This window comes from Neomonachus schauinslandi, chromosome 8 (assembly GCF_002201575.2).
Source record: "Neomonachus schauinslandi chromosome 8, ASM220157v2, whole genome shotgun sequence".
Classification (NCBI taxonomy): domain Eukaryota; kingdom Metazoa; phylum Chordata; class Mammalia; order Carnivora; family Phocidae; genus Neomonachus; species Neomonachus schauinslandi.
Window position 1 is genome coordinate 95,497,774 of NC_058410.1, and position 21,435 is coordinate 95,519,208.

The 21,435-nt window shown below is 36.9% G+C and overlaps 1 protein-coding gene across 3 annotated transcripts in view; it reads left to right on the forward strand.

The window, feature by feature from the left end:
- BMP5 (bone morphogenetic protein 5) overlaps window positions 1-11,363 on the forward strand; it is a 115,000-nt gene extending 103,637 nt beyond the window's left edge. Inside the window, exons 5-8 of one of the 3 annotated variants that reach the window (XM_021692027.2) lie at window positions 4,485-4,561; window positions 5,886-5,996; window positions 8,209-8,262; window positions 9,404-11,363. In XM_021692027.2, the coding sequence (XP_021547702.1) occupies window positions 4,485-4,561; window positions 5,886-5,996; window positions 8,209-8,262; window positions 9,404-9,553 (392 nt within the window). In that variant the 3' untranslated portion in view covers window positions 9,554-11,363. The remainder of the gene's footprint in view (window positions 1-4,484; window positions 4,562-5,885; window positions 5,997-8,208; window positions 8,263-9,403) is intronic. The other 2 variants (XM_021692028.2, XM_021692029.2) reach the window with 2 other exon arrangements.
- Window positions 11,364-21,435: the final 10,072 nt, after the last annotated feature.

The window sequence follows — 21,435 nt, forward strand, 5'->3', positions numbered from 1 at the left end:
ACAGTATCTCATCATATTTGGCTTGTTTAAGCTTTTGACATGTTTAAATGTTAAATTCTATTTTGGATTTTTTTCTTTTATTTTCTAGATATATCTACATTTCATCTCTTAAGCCAATATTAGATTTAAACAATAAAAAATGAAACCCATATTGGTATATGGAGTTGTCTGGATTTAAAATTTTTTTTCCCCCCACTTCATTGCTAAACTAACCCATGTTTATTTATTTGGTTGGTTGTTTTCAGGGACTGGTGGACAGACCTTTGAACTCCCATGTAGAGTTCAGGTTTTTTAATCTTTATGTATGTTTTTTTTCACAATTTTTTTCTAAGACAAAATAACTTCTTAAAAGTTTTTAAGAAAAGCTGTTTGCAGAAATTGATCATAAAGAAGTTTGTGTTAAGTATTTAGCAATACTTCCAATATTTTGGCCCTGGTTTCCCAATAGTGTTACCATTAAAAGACAAAACAAAGAAATGCTGCATTTGGAATATCTGCATTATGGTTGAGGAATGTCAGCATGCTTTTCTAGTGTCCTTGTAGCACCAGAACATTTTAGTAATTTCTGTTAGAATTCTTCATTTCTGGGCAGGGTAATCTGTAGTAGGTAGCATTATGTCCATTTCATTTTAATTTTCGAGGGGCTATCAATCACTATTTTTTAGAGATATAAATTTAATTTCCTTGCCCTTCCTCCTTTAGTTTATTCTGCCAACCATTTATAGTAAACCTAACTGCAGACTTTGCTGGTTTGGGTACAACATTTATTTCACTCATGCATTAATTTTTATTTCTGACAGAATAAGCATATGGTCCTAACGCTCTATGAAATCAGACTCTTGGAATCAGATTCTATTATAAATTCCATTGCTCGTTACCTTTATGTGATGTTACATTATATACATCACTTAGCCTGTATGAAAACCTGCATAGATGGAACAGATCTATTTTGACTTTTAAGTTTTACTTTCTTTTTTTATAAACATGGAATTCGTGTAACCATATACGTAGTTTATGGCTTTTTATATATACTTGTATGTGTTATTGGGCACAATGTCTTTATTCACATTCAGTGTTTTTAATTAAGACAAGGATGAATGAATAAATATTCCCATTATTGTCTAAAGCAGGGGCTGGTGAAGCAAGGCCCGGCGGCCTGTGTTCGTATGACACAGTTGCTAAGAATGGTTTTTACATTTTTAAATGTTTGAAAAAGACTCAGAGGAAGGATAACATTTTGTTTCCCATAGAAATCATATGAAATTCAAATTTTAGCATCCGGAAGTAAAGTTTTATTGGAATATAGCCGTATCCATCCATTTACATAGTCTATGACTGCTTTCACGTTATAGCGGCAAAGTGGAGTCATTGCAAGGGAAGAAGACTACTTAGACTAAAATACTTAACTATCTTTAAAAAAAAAAAAAAGTTCCTGACCCCTGGTCTAATGCATAGCTGACTTTTTTCCCTCTAAATTTCAAAAAGTTTACATAATCAAACTAACACCAGAATCAATAATTTCTTTTCCCTAAAAATGATACAGAGAACTTACCCATTTAATGTTATTGTACTTAGTGTTACCATATGCTTGTCCATCGCCTGGACAAAATTAACTCCTTGCGCCATTCTGATCAGGGAAAAAGTTTACCTAAAGAATAAGAGTGTCGCATTCCAAATAAATTCTCTTTCTCCATTTTCCGTCATTATCTACATACTTAATTTGTTTTTTTTTTTTTTTTTTTTTAGAGATTTTATTTATTTATTTGAGAGAGAGAGAATGAGAGACAGAGAGCATGAGAGGGAGGAGGGTCAGAGGGAGAAGCAGACTCCCTGCCGAGCAGGGAGCCCGATGCGGGACTCGATCCTGGGACTCCAGGATCATGACCTGAGCCGAAGGCAGTCGCTTAACCAACTGAGCCACCCAGGCGCCCCCTTAATTTGTTTTAATAAAGCTAATTGCACAGCAGGAATAACTCTGACCTAGAAGTAAAAAAGTCTGAGTTCAATATTTAATCATTATTTTGTTTTCTAGGCAGAAATTAAATAAAGAATTACTTGAAGTAGCTGTGAGAGGTGGATGACAAGACCCTCTAAGACAGGCTCCATGGATTTTTGATGTGCCTACGTTTTCATTAGAGGCTGAGGATAATTAAGGTGGAAGGTGACATCTTAGGACACACTACTCTGCCGAGTAAACTGCTACACTGATTTGACAGAGAAGACTGTCAGAGTTAACGTAGTAGTTATTCCTAGAAGAAAAAATTAGCTGTCTTCTTTGAGGATAAGTTATTTTGCTCCCTAACCCTATATTTTTTCCTCTTTTGTATTTCACATTGGAAATAATAAAAATGGGTTAGCTTTTAGAATGCTGTTTGTATAAAGTGTGAACAAACGCCAAAGAAGACAACAGAGATTTTCTTTTTTTTTTTTCAAAGATTTCAAATTTTTTTTTTTTAAGATTTTATTTATTTATTTGAGAGAGAGAGTGAGAGAGAGAAAGAGCACAAGAGGGGGGAGCGGGAGAGGGAGAAGCAGACTCCCCGCTGAGCAGGTAGCCTGATGTGGGACTCCATCCCGGGACTCCAGAATCATGACCTGAGCGGAAGGCAGTTGCTTAACCAACTGAGCCACCCAAGGGTCCCGACAACAGAGATTTTCTATAAAGCTCTGTGTTTCTTTGGTATTACTTTAGTCCAGATGCAATATTGAGGCTCTCCTTTAATCCTTAATTTTTTTTTTTTTTTTAGGAGCAAGCAAGAGGGGGGGGGAGGGGCAGAAGGAGAGGGAGAGAGAGAATTTTAAGCAGGCTGCACACTCAGCACAGAGCCTGACGCAGGCCTCGAATTCATGACCCTGAGGTCACCACCTGAGCTGAAACCACAAGTTGGGCACTTAACCCACTGTGCCACCCAGGCAACCCTAGCCTTAATTCTTTTAAACAATTATAAAAGGTTATGGGTTTTTCAGATTGTATTCTAAAATATGTAAAGGAAATAATGTATTTCCTTTCCTTCCAGTCATTTGTGGAACACACTGAGGAATTCATTTATTAATTCCTCAAATATTTATTGAGTACCTACTGTGTGTCAGAGACTGTTTCTGAAACTTGGGATATATTCAGTAAACCAAACAGAACCAACTAAGATTTTTGACCTTGCAGTGCTGACACTCTAGGGGGAGGAAACAGACAAGAAGAAATGTGCATAATAAATGAGTAAAAGGGTTGACATATTAAAAAATAAATGAAGTGGGAAAAAAATAAGAGCAAGGTGAGGGAGATCAGGAATACCTTAGTGGGAGCTGCAGTCTTAAATAGGGTAGTTAGTAAAGGATTCACTGACAAGATGATGCTTTAATGAAAAGTTGAAAAAGCTATAGGCGTTAGCTGTGTATATATATGTATCCAAGGGAAAAGCATTAGGAGGAGAGGGAAGAGTGAGGGTGGGAGGAAGCTGAGCCGGGTGGAAAACAGCAAGGCAGTGTCACGGCCAGAATGGAGTGACAGAGAGGAAGGGTAGTGGGAAATGAGTCAAAGAGGTAATGGGGTCAAATCGGATAGGGCCTTGTAAACCACAGAGGACATTTCATTCTTAGTGCTACAGGGAAACCCAGTGGGACTTCTTGCTGGGCAGTGATATAATTTGAGTTACTTGTTAGAAGGTCTACTTGATTGCTTTGTTGTAGATGAGCAAGAACAGAAACAAGGAGAATTAGCAATGAGAATATTGCAATGATTCAGGGGAAAGATGATGGCAGCTTGGACCAGGAATAGTAATGGAGGTGGTAAGAGTAGGTGGGTTTTGGACCTATTTGAAGGTAGAATGTGTAGGATTTCTTGATAGATTGGATGTGAGAGTAAGAGGAAAAAACAGCATATTTTGGCTTTCTCTCTCTCTCTCTCTATTTCTGTTTCTCTGTCTTTGCTGGGAAAGCTGCCATCAGTCAAAAATGGAAGGGTCTACATGTTGGACAGGTTTTGGGGGAAGAATCAAAAGTTCAACTTTGAGTATTCTGAGTTTAATATATTTATTAAAATAAAATCAACTCTGTAAGATCCCAGTTGGTACTTTCCCAGGGTCTGCCTCATGGAAGATGTTAAAAAATATTGCATGAATATTTAATATATGAAATATATTAAGTACTACTATAGTGTGAATTAATTAATAAATGAGCATTCATTGAGCAGCCAGTACTCAATGAATGACAGGCATCAGATTGTGCACCATAAAACAGGGAGTCTAACCAAATTCTTGTCAGAACCTCACAAGGTAAATGGTATTGACTCCGTTTTACAGAAGAAGAAACTCCGGACAAGTGATTTGCCTGCGGTTCACATGGTTAGTTAAGTGGCTCTAGCTTTAAGATTCAAGTTCCTATTTTTACAACATCAAATACAGCTTTTTAATTTTATCAGTGATCTCACAAAAGAAATAATAGGATACTGATAGGCTGACATTTGTTTAAAATCTGATTTTTATCTTCAGATTATAATACAAGTGAACAAAAACAAGCCTGTAAGAAGCATGAACTCTATGTGAGTTTCCGGGATCTGGGATGGCAGGTAAGAACAGTCAACTTAGGTGTTTCTTTTCTCTTTTATTATAAATCTGGAGTTACTCGTAATCTTTGTCAGTAATTTTTCCAGTACACTAACCAATTGTTTTTGATATGACTGTTCAGTATGTGGGTTATCCACATCATTTTTATTTCCCCATTTTCCTCCCACCATTGAAACATCATTATTAGGGTTTACAGTAAAAAACAACTATACTGAAGAAGAAACGTAACCCTATGATATTTAGAAGGTGGGAAAAGGTGCTGTTGTTTAAATATCCCAAAGTTTTAATTTTAATACCAGTTTTTCAGATTAACTTGAGCAATTCCATTTGCCCCCAAGGTCTCAAACTCTAGGGCTAGGAAATAGAATCCTTGACTACAATGTCTGTTATAAAGTAGAGCTACAGAAAAAAAATTTTTTTTCCCCGAACCTAAAAGTTTTATCGCTGTCTTTTCCATATGCTTCCCAAACAGGGTGAGGAGGAGGATTTAACCAAAATAGTTTTTAATGTCTTTATGGATTGGTACTTTAAATTGAAGTCTTTAGACTGCATTATCCTATTACAGTGGATTCGCAGAATTGAATTTGGGCTATCCCATCGAAAAATAATATAAAATGTAAGCATTTTAAAATTTTATGATAAACTTTCAACACAATTCATTCAATAAGTTTACATTTGGACCAAGTTTTACTTCTTGGGGAAAAAAAAAATCAGGGCAACCTATGCCCATTTTTTGGCTTCCCCCAAAATTTCATATGCAGTTCTCAAGAATTTGCTCCAATTCATTTCATCCAAAGAGACTATAAAGTTAACACGTGAATGGAAAGAAAAACAGTAAAAGGAACAAATATTAAAGCTTTTGGACGTTGTCAGGCTTCTAAAACCAGGAGTGAGTTATTAAGAAGTAATAGGAATTATCTCAATTAAGTTTATTCTTCTTTTCCTTTCTGGTTAGCTTGAACTTTCCAGAGTTCATCATTTCCTGTTTAAACAATATTTACAATGCTATTTAATGATTATGGTTTTATTCATGAATACATGAATTAATGCATACTATGAATATCCTACATAGCAACCTCTTGGGAGAAATTACAGAGGGCAATTTCTTGTGAAAATATTTATACTTGTGTTGTAAACTTCAACTTAAAAATAAATTAAGGGCTTGAGGGTAGCTGTCTTGTTAGAATAATTGTTGGATGAAGAAGAGAAACCTAGCCAGACTAAATATGGGTATTATTTAAGAATTACTTTATTTTTATTTTGGTGATTTCTTTTATTCTTTTTCTTTTTTTTTTCTCTTTCTTTTTGTGTGTGTGTGCATTCTAGGACTGGATTATAGCACCAGAAGGATATGCTGCATTTTATTGTGATGGAGAATGTTCTTTTCCACTCAATGCTCACATGAATGCCACCAACCATGCCATAGTTCAGACTCTGGTATGCTTTGTCTTCATAGAATTGAAAATGGTTTATGATGCAAGCATCATATAAATGTTATTTTAAAGGAAAGCATCCATTTATAGCTATAAATGCATTATTTTTTTCTTTAAAGCCCTTTTGGTACTTTTTTTTTAGAGCCAAAGTAACAATTGTGGGTATAGTCAGGAAATTCAGGCTGGTTTAAAGAATAGTCCTGATTCCAGAATGGGGAAGGATTCAGCTAGGAAAATTGGAGTAAGCACATTGAAGTGGTCAGTCTGTACTGATTTCTTCACTATGCAATATGATTAACCACACAGGTTCCCAGGGGCTATTTCTAACCTAGCAATTCATTAGTAATCATTGCAAAAACATTGACTAATGTCCTTATTGAATTTCATCTGAGGGCTTTTACTCTAATTATTTAAGAATGTTCCACAACATACTTTAGTATTATGAAACTTCTTCAAGTAGAATATAAATAAGTAGAAGATTCATTTCTATTTCATGATCCTTATATTTTTTATAATCTTTAAGGTGGCATTTCATCTTCATTTTTTCCTTTCCTCATTTAGGAATTTAGCAGTGATTTAATCTCTAATAACCTGGGCTTATTTTTGTGAAAACAATAATGAAATGTTGATTTTGTGTTCTCTAAATGGTTGTACTGTATCTAATGAGCTCATGAAAGCTCTTGAGAGTCTGACATACCTGCCTTATGGTGTGGGACTTACTGATCGGGCAGAGGTACAATCTCTGGAAGACTAAGTGAGAGGCTCCTAGAAGGTGCAATAGACCATGTGATAAAATTCTGAATTAATGTTTCGGTTAATATGAACATTTTAACTATATGTCATCGAGATAGAAGGAAGAGGATAAATTGTTTTAGATTCAAGACTTAGCAACAGAAGTAGCTCTTTGGTGAATGGCAGTAGGAAAGCAGTAGCCATAAGGAAAAAATAATCTATCTTTGTGGGTAAGTCTTGTTTATGATCAACAAAAAAAACGGAACTATTAGAATTTGTGGGTTGACTCTTGAGGTTATTTTTTTTCAGAATTAATTTAAAATTTAAAGCTGATGGAAAGACTATCCCAGTTTTCTTCTGAATAAGGAATGGTATATATAAATTGACAGATTAAATCCTTGAATGACTTGATGTTTTCTGGTCTGGACATCATAGGTACTGGAAAAGAGACAGCAAAGATGCACGTCTATGGCAACTAGAGCGTGGGTGTAGCCAGAAACTCTGGAAATAACCTTGGAGTAAAGAGAAACAGAGAGATAAAACAAATGCATATTTTGAAAGGCGGTCATTTATAAATATTCTTCTTTTTATTCTTGACCAATGAGATTGCCTACTTCTGTGCCATATGCAAAGTATAGAGGAAGTTCCTGGGGAAATTTTAAGATTTGTTATGCTTTCATCTTTGCTATATCTATAAATAGAAGTACTTCTTGATACAGGATCTCATTTCTGGGGGATGGGGAGCTTTTCAAGGATGGGTGTGTTGTATTCCAACTTCTTCCAGTAAAAAGAATCTCTGCGAACGCTAGCCATCTAGCCTTGCCTATGGGAATTCATGATGACCCAAAAGGCAAGCACAGAGAGACAAATGCGGCTGTTTCAAGCCTTGGAAGAATAGCCATGGTCACCGTCTTTCCGTAGGGTCAAAGCTACAGCCACTCTTAGCTTATAGAGGAATGACACTTAATATCTCAGAAAATTCTTTGCCTCCTTATATTGTCATCTCAATGACTCAGAAAGCAGACTTCTGCTTCATTAAATATGTATCTAATGTATCAAAGGTTGCCTCAGGCTAAGCAATGCTTAATTATTGAAAAAACTCTGTCAAAACACTCTCCCTCTCGTTTTTCTTTTTCTTTTTTCTTATGAATATATAACCACGTATTGTCAGCTTTTAGGGCTGTAGTCTAGAAGGCAGTGTCAAAAAACAAACATTAAAAAAACCCCAAAACATCTGATGGGGACTTGGAACAAGACCCTGCTCTGCCTCACTGTCCTGGGATATGGGACATAAGTCATTGCAAAACTTGAAGCATACATGGGAAGTTTGATTTTTTTTTTTTTCCTGGCATTGTGCACTCTGTACGTTTGTTCTGTGAAGGACATGAAACAAGAAGACAGGCATGTTTGTTGCTAAAGGAAAGCATATTTGTGACTAATATGTTTGAGAAACCATTCAAGAACAATCCATTTTTTTTTTTCAGAACGATTGCTTTGCGAAGCTGCCAAGGTCATTGAAACAAGGGGTTATCAATCATGTATGTGTGGGTTATGGAAGATCAAGCTGATGAGGGACACAAGCTGCATCTGAAATTTGTAGAAACTATCCAACTTTTAGTTTTGTGAGGTCTTAGGAAATTTCAAGTTCATGTCAGATCACCTCATTTTTCCTGCTGTTTCTGTCCACATGCAGGGCTCCTATATCATTTCAGCCAGGACATTGTGCAGCCAAAACTCTAAGAGGCTTTTTGTGGATCCCTTAGGACTCATCAGTGGGACTTCCCATAAACTCCTTTGGGGGAAGGGCCAGGGTAGGTGGGTGGGAAAGGGGGAACCATGTTCTGGCTCCTTGCTCAATGATTGCAAATCATAGGCAGACTGCCAGTCTGATCAAAATGAGAATAAACCCTTTGCTTAAGCATTTCACTTTCAGTGTACAGCTACCTTTTGAGGCTTTTGGAAGAGAGCGATATTCAGTTTGTAAAATATCGAGGCTCCGCACTTCTGATTTAGCCGAACGTGCTTTTTGGCACTTGTCTAGGAGAGAAGGAAAGTAAAAGGATATTAAACTCCAGCCAGTCTGGTAAAAAATTCTGTAGAGATGAGTTGAAATCATTGCTTTAAAACAAGTTTTGAATTATACCTGGAGTTCACTTTGCTGTGATTTTTATGTATCCTTTACTGTGGAAAATTAAGAGTTGGTGTAACTTTTATGATTTATTGTTTAATTGTCCTTTAAAAGATAATTCTTAGATTCAAATCTTTCTATAGTCTCATTGTGTCCCTGCATTGATTTGCATTTATAACTTTTGTATTTCTCATGAAGTAGATAGAAGTAATTGTTCTAACCAGAAGCAACTCAGTGCTAGTTGCCATGTTCTTTCCCCCAGGAAAATTTCCACCGAATATTCCATAGAAGGAGTTTTCCTTATTTGGTAGAATATTTTTCAAGGCCCCAACACATAATTAGAACTGGTGAGTTGACTCTAGGTGTTAATGCTTAAAATACATCCTTCACTACCAGTCCCCAACCCCCAACTCAGCCATTGAACATAAATAGAAGAGTGATAGCTTAAGGGTGTGCCTGATAGTGTGACAAAACAAGAATATTATTTGAAAGCTGTAGACAAAGTGTCTATCTTGTTTCTTAAAAAAACAAAACATGTGTTTCTTTCCCAGGTTCATCTGATGTTTCCTGACCATGTACCAAAGCCTTGTTGTGCTCCAACCAAATTAAATGCCATCTCTGTGCTGTACTTTGATGACAGCTCCAATGTCATTTTGAAAAAATACAGAAATATGGTAGTGCGCTCATGTGGCTGCCACTGATGTTAAGTAGTAATGGTAACAAGAAAAAGATCTGTATTAAGGTTTATGACTATAATAAAAAGTATGCTTTCAGACAAGAAGGGAATTTCATAAAATTAGTCTGGTTCATTTCATCTCTGTACCTATGTACAATATTGTGTATATAGTCACTTTTATTTATTTAAAGGTATATATTCTCCTTTGTGGATGCCTTATCAATAAAATCTATTTCATAGGTCTATTACACAATAGATAGCCTGGTGTAACTTTCAATGGGATATGCTAAGTCCAATTCAATTCCATTTCAACATTTTTTCTAATACAATTTTTTTATAATTTTCTGAAATTAGACAGAACTCCTTTGCATGTTAATCACTGGTGAAGGAGATTGAATGCATTTGGTTATGTTGTGCCAGTGAAAACTGATAGGATATTTATTTAGAAATAAAACTAAAAAAAAAAAAAAACCCAAACAAAAATGCTTGGATAAACACAATTTTTCTTTCAGAGTTTCTGCTTCATTAGATAAAGTGAAATGTTGACCTGGATTTGAATAAATAAGCTGTAGGCAGAACATAGAGGCTGAAAGATTACACATAATTGTTATAACTGTTTGCTTTAACAGAGTTGGTGTAACTGGAGGAGCATGTTCCTTCTTGGCTTGTGTATTGTAGATTTTGCAAAGCGCTCAAAGCTTCAGGAATTCTGTGGAGACAGGCTTGAGCCTGTGTCCATAACTTTCCAAGTTAACACTAAAAAATTGTAGTACAACCTTCTTACCTCAAATAAATCATGTCTGCCTATTATCTAGAACACTACTGCTGCAGATTTTTTTCAGATTTAAAAACAGTCCAAAATAAAGAAACATTTACATGCGCTCTACTTCCCTCCCCACAGACAAGAGTCACTGCATACATAAAACATAGCGCGCAAAGATGCCGACAGAGCCATTTTCTTTAGCTCTCCTTTATAACTGAGTTTGCTGATTGATGTGATGCAAGGGATTTTATTTAGGGTAAAAGCACTGAAACTAAACTGAAGGAAATTACCAAAAATCCCAGAATGGCTTTGACAGAATTGCCATTTCAAAAGAACAGCTGAAATCCATTTTTCATATCTTTGAGAACGAGCTCAATGAAAACCTTATTTTGTAAGGGGATTTTGTAAACCTTCCTCCAAGCACAAATAATTCCAAATGGGAAGGTTCTGTTGTGTGTATGTGCATGTGTATTCTTCCCTCTGAAATTAATTTATTTTCTTTCTTTGCCTTCTAAGGCTTTTCTTTAACACACATTAACTTTCGGAAGAATGACATTTAGATGGATTACTTGCAATTTATGGTGGCTCCACGGTTAAGCTTATTTACAGCTCATCTAAAATATTCATAAAGCACCATTTATTAATCACATTTTTGGACTTTTCAAATAAAACTTATATCAGAAATAGCTTCAAAAATATTATGGTTTTTGTTTGTAATTCAGGTATATTACAATGTTGTTTTAAAATATAGTTTATCAAAGAAAATTTGATAATAACTATATTGGGGGGTACATTAATATATTTTTAAATAAATAGTGTACCATTGTAAGAATAAGAAACGGAAGTCTATTATATGATTCTTCAAATGTGCTGTTTAAATATATTTCTATATTTTAAAATATATTAAACTTGTGATGTTAGTTTCTACTGATTTGGCTCTTTATTTAAGAGGGATACACAAATGTAAGTATGTCATAAGCTGAGACTCTAAGAATATCAGATGTAAAATGTTGGTGGATTACATGATTCCTTATGTTGTTTTTAATTGCCAAAACTGGTTTTTGTGTTTTTAATAAATAATCCACTGTTAAATGGACAAAGCAACAATCCATGAATTAAATATCTTCTTAATCTGCCCAAACAACAAAGAAATTTTTAAAATAGCAAAAATGATAAGGATGGAAAATTATCTCACTTGTTCTTTTTCACTTGAGAGGAGATAATTGGCATCAGTATTTTCATAATTTTTCAGACTAGGTATATGACTATATATACATATATGCACATATGCTCAGTTAAATTATTCTCAAATAGCTATAACAGTAAATTTGTAGTATTACTTTGGTAATACTTAAGCTACTATCAGAAGCCAGAATAATGTAGCCTGTTTTAACAGGATCCAAACAACTCAGGATTTTTTAGCTAGTTAGGTATTGGCTTTTTGTTTGTGTGTTTGTTTTTAAATTTCTTGCTTTATATGTATCTTGCTTTGTAAAGTGGCCCTAACTCTTTTTGAAAGTAGAAAGGCATAAATCACAAATATCAAGTTCTTTAAAACTAAGGCAAAAATAAATCGTCTGCGGTGAACTAAAGAAATAAGAAAAACACAAGAAAGAAAATCAAAAATTATTTTTTTTCTCAAGAACTGTCATTTTATAATCCCTATTTCACCGTCATCGAATCTGAGCCAGAGTCTACTGGCTACTATACAGTCTGGCAAATATCATCTCCCAAGAAATTTACAATGAGTAATGTTTTTGATGCAGTTCCGTTCAAGGCAGAAGAAATCCTCTTTCCCAAAAACAAGTCACTATCTCATAACTACTCAGTCAAGTGCTCCATCTATCAATCATCCAATTTTCATTTCAGATTATTTGCAGTTCTAGGTTTTCTCCTTTGCATTTTATTTTATTTTATTTTTTCAGCCTGGAACTTTTTAAAGTTAGAAGTGAAGATGCCTTTGCTGATGAAACATATACGTTACTAAGTATACATATATACATCTGTATTTTATCACGTTTGGTTAAGATCATAATTGAGGAGAAAGTAGGAAAAGTAACAATCAATGCCAGTATTTATTCTTATTTAGGCAGAAAAGTGACACTATATCCAAGTTAGCAATTTAAAAAGAGCAAGGGTTCTGCAAAATTACCTCAATGTCTGTTGTAATATTTGTTGGTTCTGCAAAATTACCTCAACGTCTGTTGTAATATTTGTTAAAGCCTGTTTGAAACATGGGTCTTTCTTTTTTTTTTTTAGCTAGGTAGGTATTTATTCTGTTTTTTTAAGGGATTGACAATTTGCATAGTATTTCTTTTTTTTAATTTTTTTTAATTCTTATGTTAATCCCCATATATTACATCATTAGTTTTAGATGTAGTGTTCCATGATTCATTGTTTGTGCAAAACACCCAGTGTTCCATGCAGAACGTGCCCTCCTCAATACCCACCACCAGGCTAACCCATCCTCCCACCCCCCTCCCCTCTAGAACCCTGTTTGTTTTGCAGAGTCCATCATCTCTCATTGTTCGTCTACCCCTCCGATTTCCTCTGCTTCATTCTTCCCGTCCCGCTACCTTCTTCTTCTTCTTTTTTTTTTTCTTAACATATATTGCATTATTTGTTTCAGAGGTACAGATCTGAGATTCAACAGTCTTGCACAATTCACAGCGCTTACCAGAGCACATACCCTCCCCAGTGTCTATCACCCAGTCACCCCATCCCTCCCACCTCACCCCCCACTCCAGCAACCCTCAGTTTGTTTCCTACAATTAAGAATTCCTCATATCAGTGAGATCATATGATACAGAAACATGGGTCTTTCAAAGACAGAAGAACCTGGATCAGATATAGCCTTTAAAAAGAAAGAGATATTTCAGAAGTTTTAAAACACGCACCTTAACCTTTGCATCTCAGTTTCAACTTTGCAGAGGCAGCTAGCCTCCCATGATTCCTCAAAGGTCAACATATATACACAATGGAGAGAGAATGGGTAGATGCACTACAGCTTCTGAAGATTATATATAGAAGGATAAGAGACAAAATACTGCATAAACAGTCCCTGGACCCAGCCAGTTTGGAAACAGAACCTAAGCTGAGGGGTTAGTGAGGTGAACAGTATTTTTTCCCCAGTTCGCTGTGGCTACTACTATGTGGTGAAATATAATAGAACCTACTTAAAAAGTTGGACTGTGTTTATTTTTCTGCAGATACTTATAGAAAAAGCCCAAACTAGGGAAATAATTCTCTATTGAGCCACAAGGCCAATAATATATCTTAGATTATGTATCTTTATACTTTCTTCAATAATTCACATACACCCACATACATACACACACTTATAAATATATTTTTATATGTTTTAAAGAAGAAAGAATAAAAACACGAATACAAAATATTTTAAGTGAACCAATAGGACTTTGGGGAAAGAAAAATATAATACAATGGGAAATTTGAGAGAACTTAAAGTATATGAGGATTAAAGGGAGTTCTAACGTCCATTTAATCAGTATTCCAGAAAACTGGAGACAACTTTTGGGCTAACAGCTGACCTCTTTATCAGAGCTGGCTCCTCAACTTGGAAGTCAGTCAGCATATAATGGCTATCTTCAGACTGCTAAGGAAAAATAACTGTCATGTGGAATTCTATATCTAGCAAAACTATTCCAAACATTAGGGCAAAATAAAAACATTCTTAGGCAAGTAAAACTGAGAGAGAGTTTATCATCAACGGCAAAGGCACTGCTAAAGGTTTTACCTCAGGAAGAAAGACAGCCCCAAAAGGAAATATATATAATAACGATGAGCAAGAAGATGGGAGACATGGGGCTAGCCTAAAATAAATAATGTCTCATAATTGTGGTTTTAAAAATCAAAAGAATTAAACTGTCAAATCAGGTTGAATAGAGTCAACATACAATGGAAGGTGGATGGTTGGAAATAATAGGCTTTGCATTTTAATGATGATTAAATTAAACTCATTAACTTCAGAACACAAAGTAGTGTGTATATTTTAAATCAGGGTTGACAACATTTTTCTGTGAAAGATGTGATAATAAATATTTTAGGCTTGGGTTTTCTGTCCCAACTACTCTACTCTGCTGTGGGAGCAGGAAAGCAGCCATCGGCGATATGCACCCTAATATGTGTAACTGTATTCCAATAAGATTTTACTTAAAAAAAATGTGGTGGGTGAGGTTCGGCCCATAGTTGGTACTTTGCTGACCCCTGTTCTAAACCAGTAGAAGGGATAATTGCAATGTGGTAACATACAGTCAATTCAACAAGATAAAAAAGAAGAAAAGGGTTTTAAAAAACATAGCAAAGGGGAAATATTGCATATAATAAAATGATGGAAGTAAATCCTTACATAGTCACATAATATTACATGTAAATGGACTGAAAAGATCACTACCGCCGGATTGGATTCAACAGCTATAACGTTCTGTTCAAAAGAAACACACCTAAAACTTTAAAACACAGGAAGGTTGAAAGTAAAAGGAAGGTAAAATATATACCTAGACAATACCCACCACAGGAAAGCTGGGTTAATTATATTAATGAAGTATATTTAATTATTTTAATACAAACCAGTCATTACTGTTTTGAATATAAGGGCGTACTGTTGCCTATTGACTTTGGCATATCTTCTCATAAAATTGTTTCTAGAATAGTTTTTAAAATTACATGTCTAAAATTAATAAACAAAAAAGGATCTTATTTTGGCATACAATGTTATTCTCTTCTTAAGTTTATTAAGACTCTGGTGTTTTGAACCTATTTATTTATGAGAGAGAGAGAGAGAGAGAATGTGCATGTAATGGAGGGTGGGGTGGGGAAGAGGCAGAGGGAGAGAGAGAGTCTTAAGCAGGCTCCATGCCCAGCGTGGAGCCCAAAGTGGGGCTTGATCTTGATCTCACAACCCTGAAATCAGGACCTGAGCCAAAATCAGGAGTCAGATGCTCAACTGACTGAGCCACTCAGGTGCTTCAAGACTCTGGTGATTTGAAAATTACTTGTCTTTAAGACGAAAGTTCACAGTATTGTATTCAACAATGCATGTTGATGTCAGTAGACTAAGGTGATTCCACTTAGAAAATGAAATAAAGCCTATAGGAGAGAACAAGCACTTCTCCAAAGATGTTATGATGAGAAGGAAGAATATTTGAAAAATCTTGGCTATTGAACATAATGGGTCCAATGAATCTCTTTTCACACCAACCTCCTTGGGCTATTATTAAAGGGAAGTGAAGTATTTCCTGTATCCCTAATACACTAATCCAGCTTCTGGGCCTTGATAACATTTTTCCGTTCACCAGGAATGCCCTCCCTAAATTTTGCCTGCTAATATTCTTCTGATTCCTGGAGTGATTTCTCATTTGCTATTTCCTTCAAAAAGACCTAATACACCAAACCAGATGTGTTTAATCCCTCTAATAAACTACTGCAGCACTCCTGCTTCTGAGACATGCATCACATTATGCCAGCTTTTAGAGTTATTTGGAAAATCTTTTGTTTCTTCTACATGGTAAGATGAAGAAGTCCAACCATGTTCACTCATTTATTAATTCCCTAAATATTATCATAAAGATATTCTCATAGTTGATGTTCTATAAATAATTTGGAAATGAATAAATTAAGGTGGCTTAATTTATTATTTTAATAGAAAATAAGCAAACATAAAAGGAATATTGTCAAAGCTGAGTGAGGGATCTCAATTCTTTATTTTAAAACAAATGTCCCCAAGCAAAGTATCTTTCACTTTTAGGGCATTCTAATCTGCATTTCATTAGATCTTTTCTTTCTTTCTTTCTTTCTTTCTTTCTTTCTTTCTTTCTTTCTTTCTTTCTTTCTTTTTTTTCTTTCTTTCGTTCTTCTCTCTCTCTCTCTTTTCCCTGAGGTTTTATCTTGTTGTTTTGCTTGAAACATATTCTTCTGCTTCTTCATTTTGTTTGGCTCAGCATTGATTTCTATGCATTAGATGAAACAGCCACCTCTCCCAGTATTGAAGGAGTAGCCTTGTGTAGTTGCTGAACCTGAGCATTCAACCTTTCCCTAGCTCTTGGTTGTCTCTCAAATCTTTATGAGACAAGCAGCCTATCTATTTTAATAGCTCCCCGTAGTTGAGGGTGTGCCAAGACCAGTCAGTGACTGACCAGGGGAAGATCTCAGTCAGCCTCTAGATTCAAGGTGAATGGAAGCCACACGCTCAGGCAGCAGCTTTTAAAGTATGCAAATATATATATAGTCCTTTGGGACCACAAGTGAAGCCCTGCTGGTCACCATCATTGGGCAATCTGGAGGTCTTTCCTGAGAGGCAGTAGCAAAAATCAGGGCTCCAGATGAGTATATAAGCTCCCTTTTAGGAGATACCCATGACCTGGAGCAAGATGGAGAGTGCAAAAATGGTGTCCTCCTCTATGTTCCCTGCATCTCTGTAGCTTCTAGATGTATGCCAAACCTGAAGCCTACTTGTAAAACCAACGTTCCAAAGCTCCAAAGTAGGCCTCTTTCACAGAAAGGCTGTGGGTGTGTTTCAATCTCTTATCTGTGCAGTGCCCTGGGGATGGTAGCCTGCCAAGCACAGTCTCTGATTGTTACAGTCCAGTGGGACCTAGGAACACAGGTATCCCTGGCCTCCAGATTGAGGAAACGAAGGCGTGTCCCCTGGGTGGCAGCTGCAAAAACTGGGTCGTCAGACATAAAAATCAGGGCACCAGACATACCTAGAACCTCCCCTCCGGGAGATACTTGCACTCTGGAGAATGCAAACATGGTGCACACTGGCTGGAGCAAGGCAGGGAGAGGTGAAACGATTGCACCTGCTTAAAAAAAAGGAAAAAGAAAGGAAGAAAGAAAAGAAAGAGGAAGGAAGGGAGGAAAGAGATGGTGCTTGCTGGCTTTATTTATTTTAAAGATTTTATTTATTTGTCAGAGAGAGACACAGCGAGAGAGGGAACACACGCAGGGGGAGTGGGAGAGGGAGAAGCAACTTCCTGCTGAGCAGGGAGCCTGATGTGGGACTCGATTCCAGGACCCTGGGATCATGACCTGAGCCGAAGGCAGACGCTTAACGACTGAGCCACGCAGGCGCCTCACCTGTTGGCTTTAAAAAGGCAGAGGGAGAGGCTTTAACAAGATGGCGCCCCCCCCCATCCAGCCTCTAACCCTGGAGCATACCCCAGCAGGCCCCAGCCCCTCAGACCGATGCTTCCGAATTAGCAAATGAGTCTCATTCACGTATGATCTCGGTGCTTTTCAGAGGGCTGCTTCTACACCGGACCCTGGGACAGGTGAGTTTGCAAGTTAGCACTTTAAGTAGTGTTTCTCAGTTCACCTCAGTCCCGCAACTCTCACAGGCACAAGCCTAGCTTGTTTTCCAAGTCAGGTGTTTTGTGAGCTCATTGCTCAGGTGCTGGTCTTAAATGGTAGCGTGCTTAACGTGAGGAACAAACCCTTTGCCTCTCAGGGAGAAGCTCTGGGTTTTGAGTTGCCTCCTGATTGTGGGTCTCCGTGCCGGGGTGGGGTTTATGGTGAGATTTTTATCTCAGACTTTCCTCCTCCCTTTGATGTGGTTACTGTCTTGTTTGCCCAACATGAAGGGGTTACTCTGCCCGTTTTTAGGTTTTTTAAAGAGGAAATTGTTCCATTTATATAGCTGTAGATTCCACGTACCCATGAGAGGAGGTAGTTTCAGGATCTTCCTGTGTTGCCATCTTGAACTGGAACCTCGAGGGCATTCTAATCAGTGTACAACAAGGTGCACAATATGGAGCCCACCAGATGATTTAGTACTTCTAAATTACGAACGGAAAAAAAGGCCTCCAGAAAGTAGAAAGTGCTACTTCATTCATGTAGTGGTGACACAGAACTGAACATAGAGACAAAAGGAGTTATTTATGTAGTCATCTGTGGGAAGAACATTCCTTGCCAGGGTAGCAACAAGTGTGCTTGGCACGTCTGAGAAGCAAGGAAGCTAGTGTGGTCATGGCAGAGTAGAGTGAGTGTTCAGGTCAGAGGGAAGACATGAATTCAGGGAGATGGCGGGGAGTCAGATGGTGTAGAGTCTTTTTTTTTTTTTTTTAAAGATTTTATTTATTTATTTGACAGAGAGAGACACAGCGAGAGAGGGAACACAAGCAGGGGGAGTGGGAGAGGGAGAAGCAGGCTCCCCGCAGAGCAGGGAGCCCGATGCGGGGCTCGATCCCAGGACCCTGGGATCATGACCTGAGCTGAAGGCAGTCGCTTAACCAACTGAGCCACCCAGGTGCCCCTGGTGTAGAGTCTTAAAGCTCACCACGAGGACTTTGAATTTTTACTCTGAAATGAAAAGACATTCAGAGTTTTTGAGTAGAAAAGGGCATGGCTTGTGTTTTAAAAGGAACATTGGCTGTTGTAAGGAGAGCCCCGGGTAAGACAGCAAAAACAGATGCAGAAAGACAGTTTAGGGAATTTTGAAATCATCCAGTCTTAGAGAGTATGGTGACTTGGACCAGTGTGGTAAGCTGTGGAAGTGGTGAGAAGTCATTAGAATCTGGAAATATTTCAAAGGTAGAGTAGATAGGATTTGCTACTGGGATGTGACAAAAGAGTGAGTTAAAGGTGACTCCCACTTATATGGCCTGAGTAGGAGCACCTGGGGGGCTCAGTCAGTTAAGCGTCTGCCTTCGGCTCAGGTCATGATCCCAGGGTCCTGGAATCGAGCCCCATATCAGGCTCTCTGCTCAGGGTGACGCCTCTTCTCCTTCTCCTCCCCCTCCCCGCTCGTGCTTGCTCGCCCCGCTTGTGCTGTCACCATCTTTAAAATATATATATATATATATATATATATATAGGGCGTGAGTAAATGGAAGAAGAATCATTTACTGAGCTCCAGCATAGGATGGGGAGGGATTGCCCCAAGGAGTTGAGAGTTTGATTCAGGGTATGTTCACTTCTGAGTGAAAGTTCCAAAAAGTGGTTAGAAATATGAGCCCTGAGATTACAGGAGAGGTCCCGGACAAAGATATAAATCTGTAAATTATTAGTATATAGGTGATACGTAAAGCCAAGCAATCAATGAGATCACTGCTGCAAGTAGTCTAGCAGTTAAGTGAGAACCCTTCTCCAGCTTTTATAACCCACTGCTTGATTATGCCCAAGGACTACCTGTGGGAAACAGACACTGACATGAAGAACATCAACTTAGTTGTGCTCCTGTCTGCCACAGGGCTTTGTGAATCAGGTTGTCTCTGTTTATTGAGAAAATTCAGTTGGAACTCCCTATAGGTATTGTAGAAAATAAAATTCAGGTATTAGTTTACTAAATAACTTTCTATCATTTTGTAATAATAATGTTTGCTGTACTTTTAAGAGAGTCGAAGCAGTTTTGGGAGAGTGAAGGTGGCAGTGAGAAAAAGGATGAAGCTAAATATCTGGGAACTTTTGTATAAAATGTCACTGACATAAATGTTATATGCATTCGGGTTCTTAATGAAAAACAAATACAAAAATGTAATACATTATTTTCCATCAATTCTATACATGTAATAAGGGGGACAATGAACTTTAAAGGTAGTGTAAAGGTCTCAGGAGAGACATAATGAAGATATCTCTAATTTAAAATTTTACTGAACATTAAAATGGCTCTTCAAGCAGAGACTGAAAACCCCTTCATCGAAGTGCTGCTGATTTTTTATCATTCCTCTCTCTCCGCATTGACAAGGGCCAATTCCACCTTGAAACTTTTTTTAATTTTATTTTTTTTAAAGATTTGTATTTATTTATTTGAGAGAGCACAGGAGGGAGGAGGGTCAGAGGGAGAAGCAGACTCCCCGCTGAGCAGGGAGTCCGATGCGGGACTCAATCCCGAGACTCCAAGATCATGACCTGAGCAGAAAGGCAGTCGCTTAACCAACTGAGCCACCCAGGCGCCCCCATCTTGAAACTTTTAATTGCAAGTTCCCTAGCATATTATTAAAATTTCTTTCATGTACACACAGCTTTATTTTGAGCTAAAATTAGAGCTATTTTCTGTTTGTGAAGCTGAAACTTTTTTTTTTTGGCATTAGGAGCTAGTAAGAAAGTTTGTTTTTTAGGAGAACTGTGTATACTGATACAGAAAAATTTCTATCACAAGGAAACAATGTGAATATGAGCCCCAAATTTTCTAGACGTGTAGTATCCGTGTCACTGTTTTATAGGAGCACAATATTATTAAGGCGTTAAGGTGTTTTACTTCTATTAGGCATAATCATGTATCATGTGTTCATACTAATGACAAAAATGAATATATGGTTAATTTTATGCTGATACCTTTCTTTAATCTGTGCTGCTTGCTCTTATTTTAATTTTACTAACTTTAAATATCAGTGCCTCAAATTTTGTCTCTAGAGCCTGAAGAAGTCTTTTAAGTATGCTCTGTATTTTATTTGTTTTATTATTCAAGGCTTCTAACAGCTCTCTGAGCGAGTGCTGTATGCTAGATGATGTTCTGGGAGTTGATTTAGAAGAGCTTAGCCAAGTCTGTTGCATGTTTAACATGATGAACATTTTGAAGAAGTCTGTTTTCTTACTTTTCTTTTCAAGCATCTCCTCACAAGGATGTAGAGAGTGCCAAACAATCAAATCAGGAATACAGATGCTTAATCTGTTTTGAAATAAGTGTACTAAACCAGTTTACTGTAGTATTATCTGTGAAAAAGAAAATGAAATAAGAAAAAGACTTGTCATGAGAAAGCTGTGTAAATTGACATGTGTGTGACTCTCTGTTGTCTAGCTTTCCTTGGTGAAGAGTTTGAGTTCCTACTTATTAGCTAAATGTAAATGAGACATACATTAAGATGAGAAGACAAAAACATTAAAACAATGAATGAAGAAAGGTATATGAACAATTCAGTAGAAAAATGAGTAAAAATTTGAGCAGGCATTTCCCAAAGAAGAAAGTAATAACCAAGTAATACATGGACAATGTTCAGCCTCACTAACATTTATAAAAAGGCAAGTAAAGACCACAATGAGATAGCATTTCACATCAGATTGGCAAATAGTTTTTATTAAAGAAAGAAATATTGACTGTTGGAGAGAATTTGGATCATTATGCTGCTGATGGGAGTATAAATCGGGTAAATAAATTGGGAGTATAAATTATTGGTAAAATAATTTTG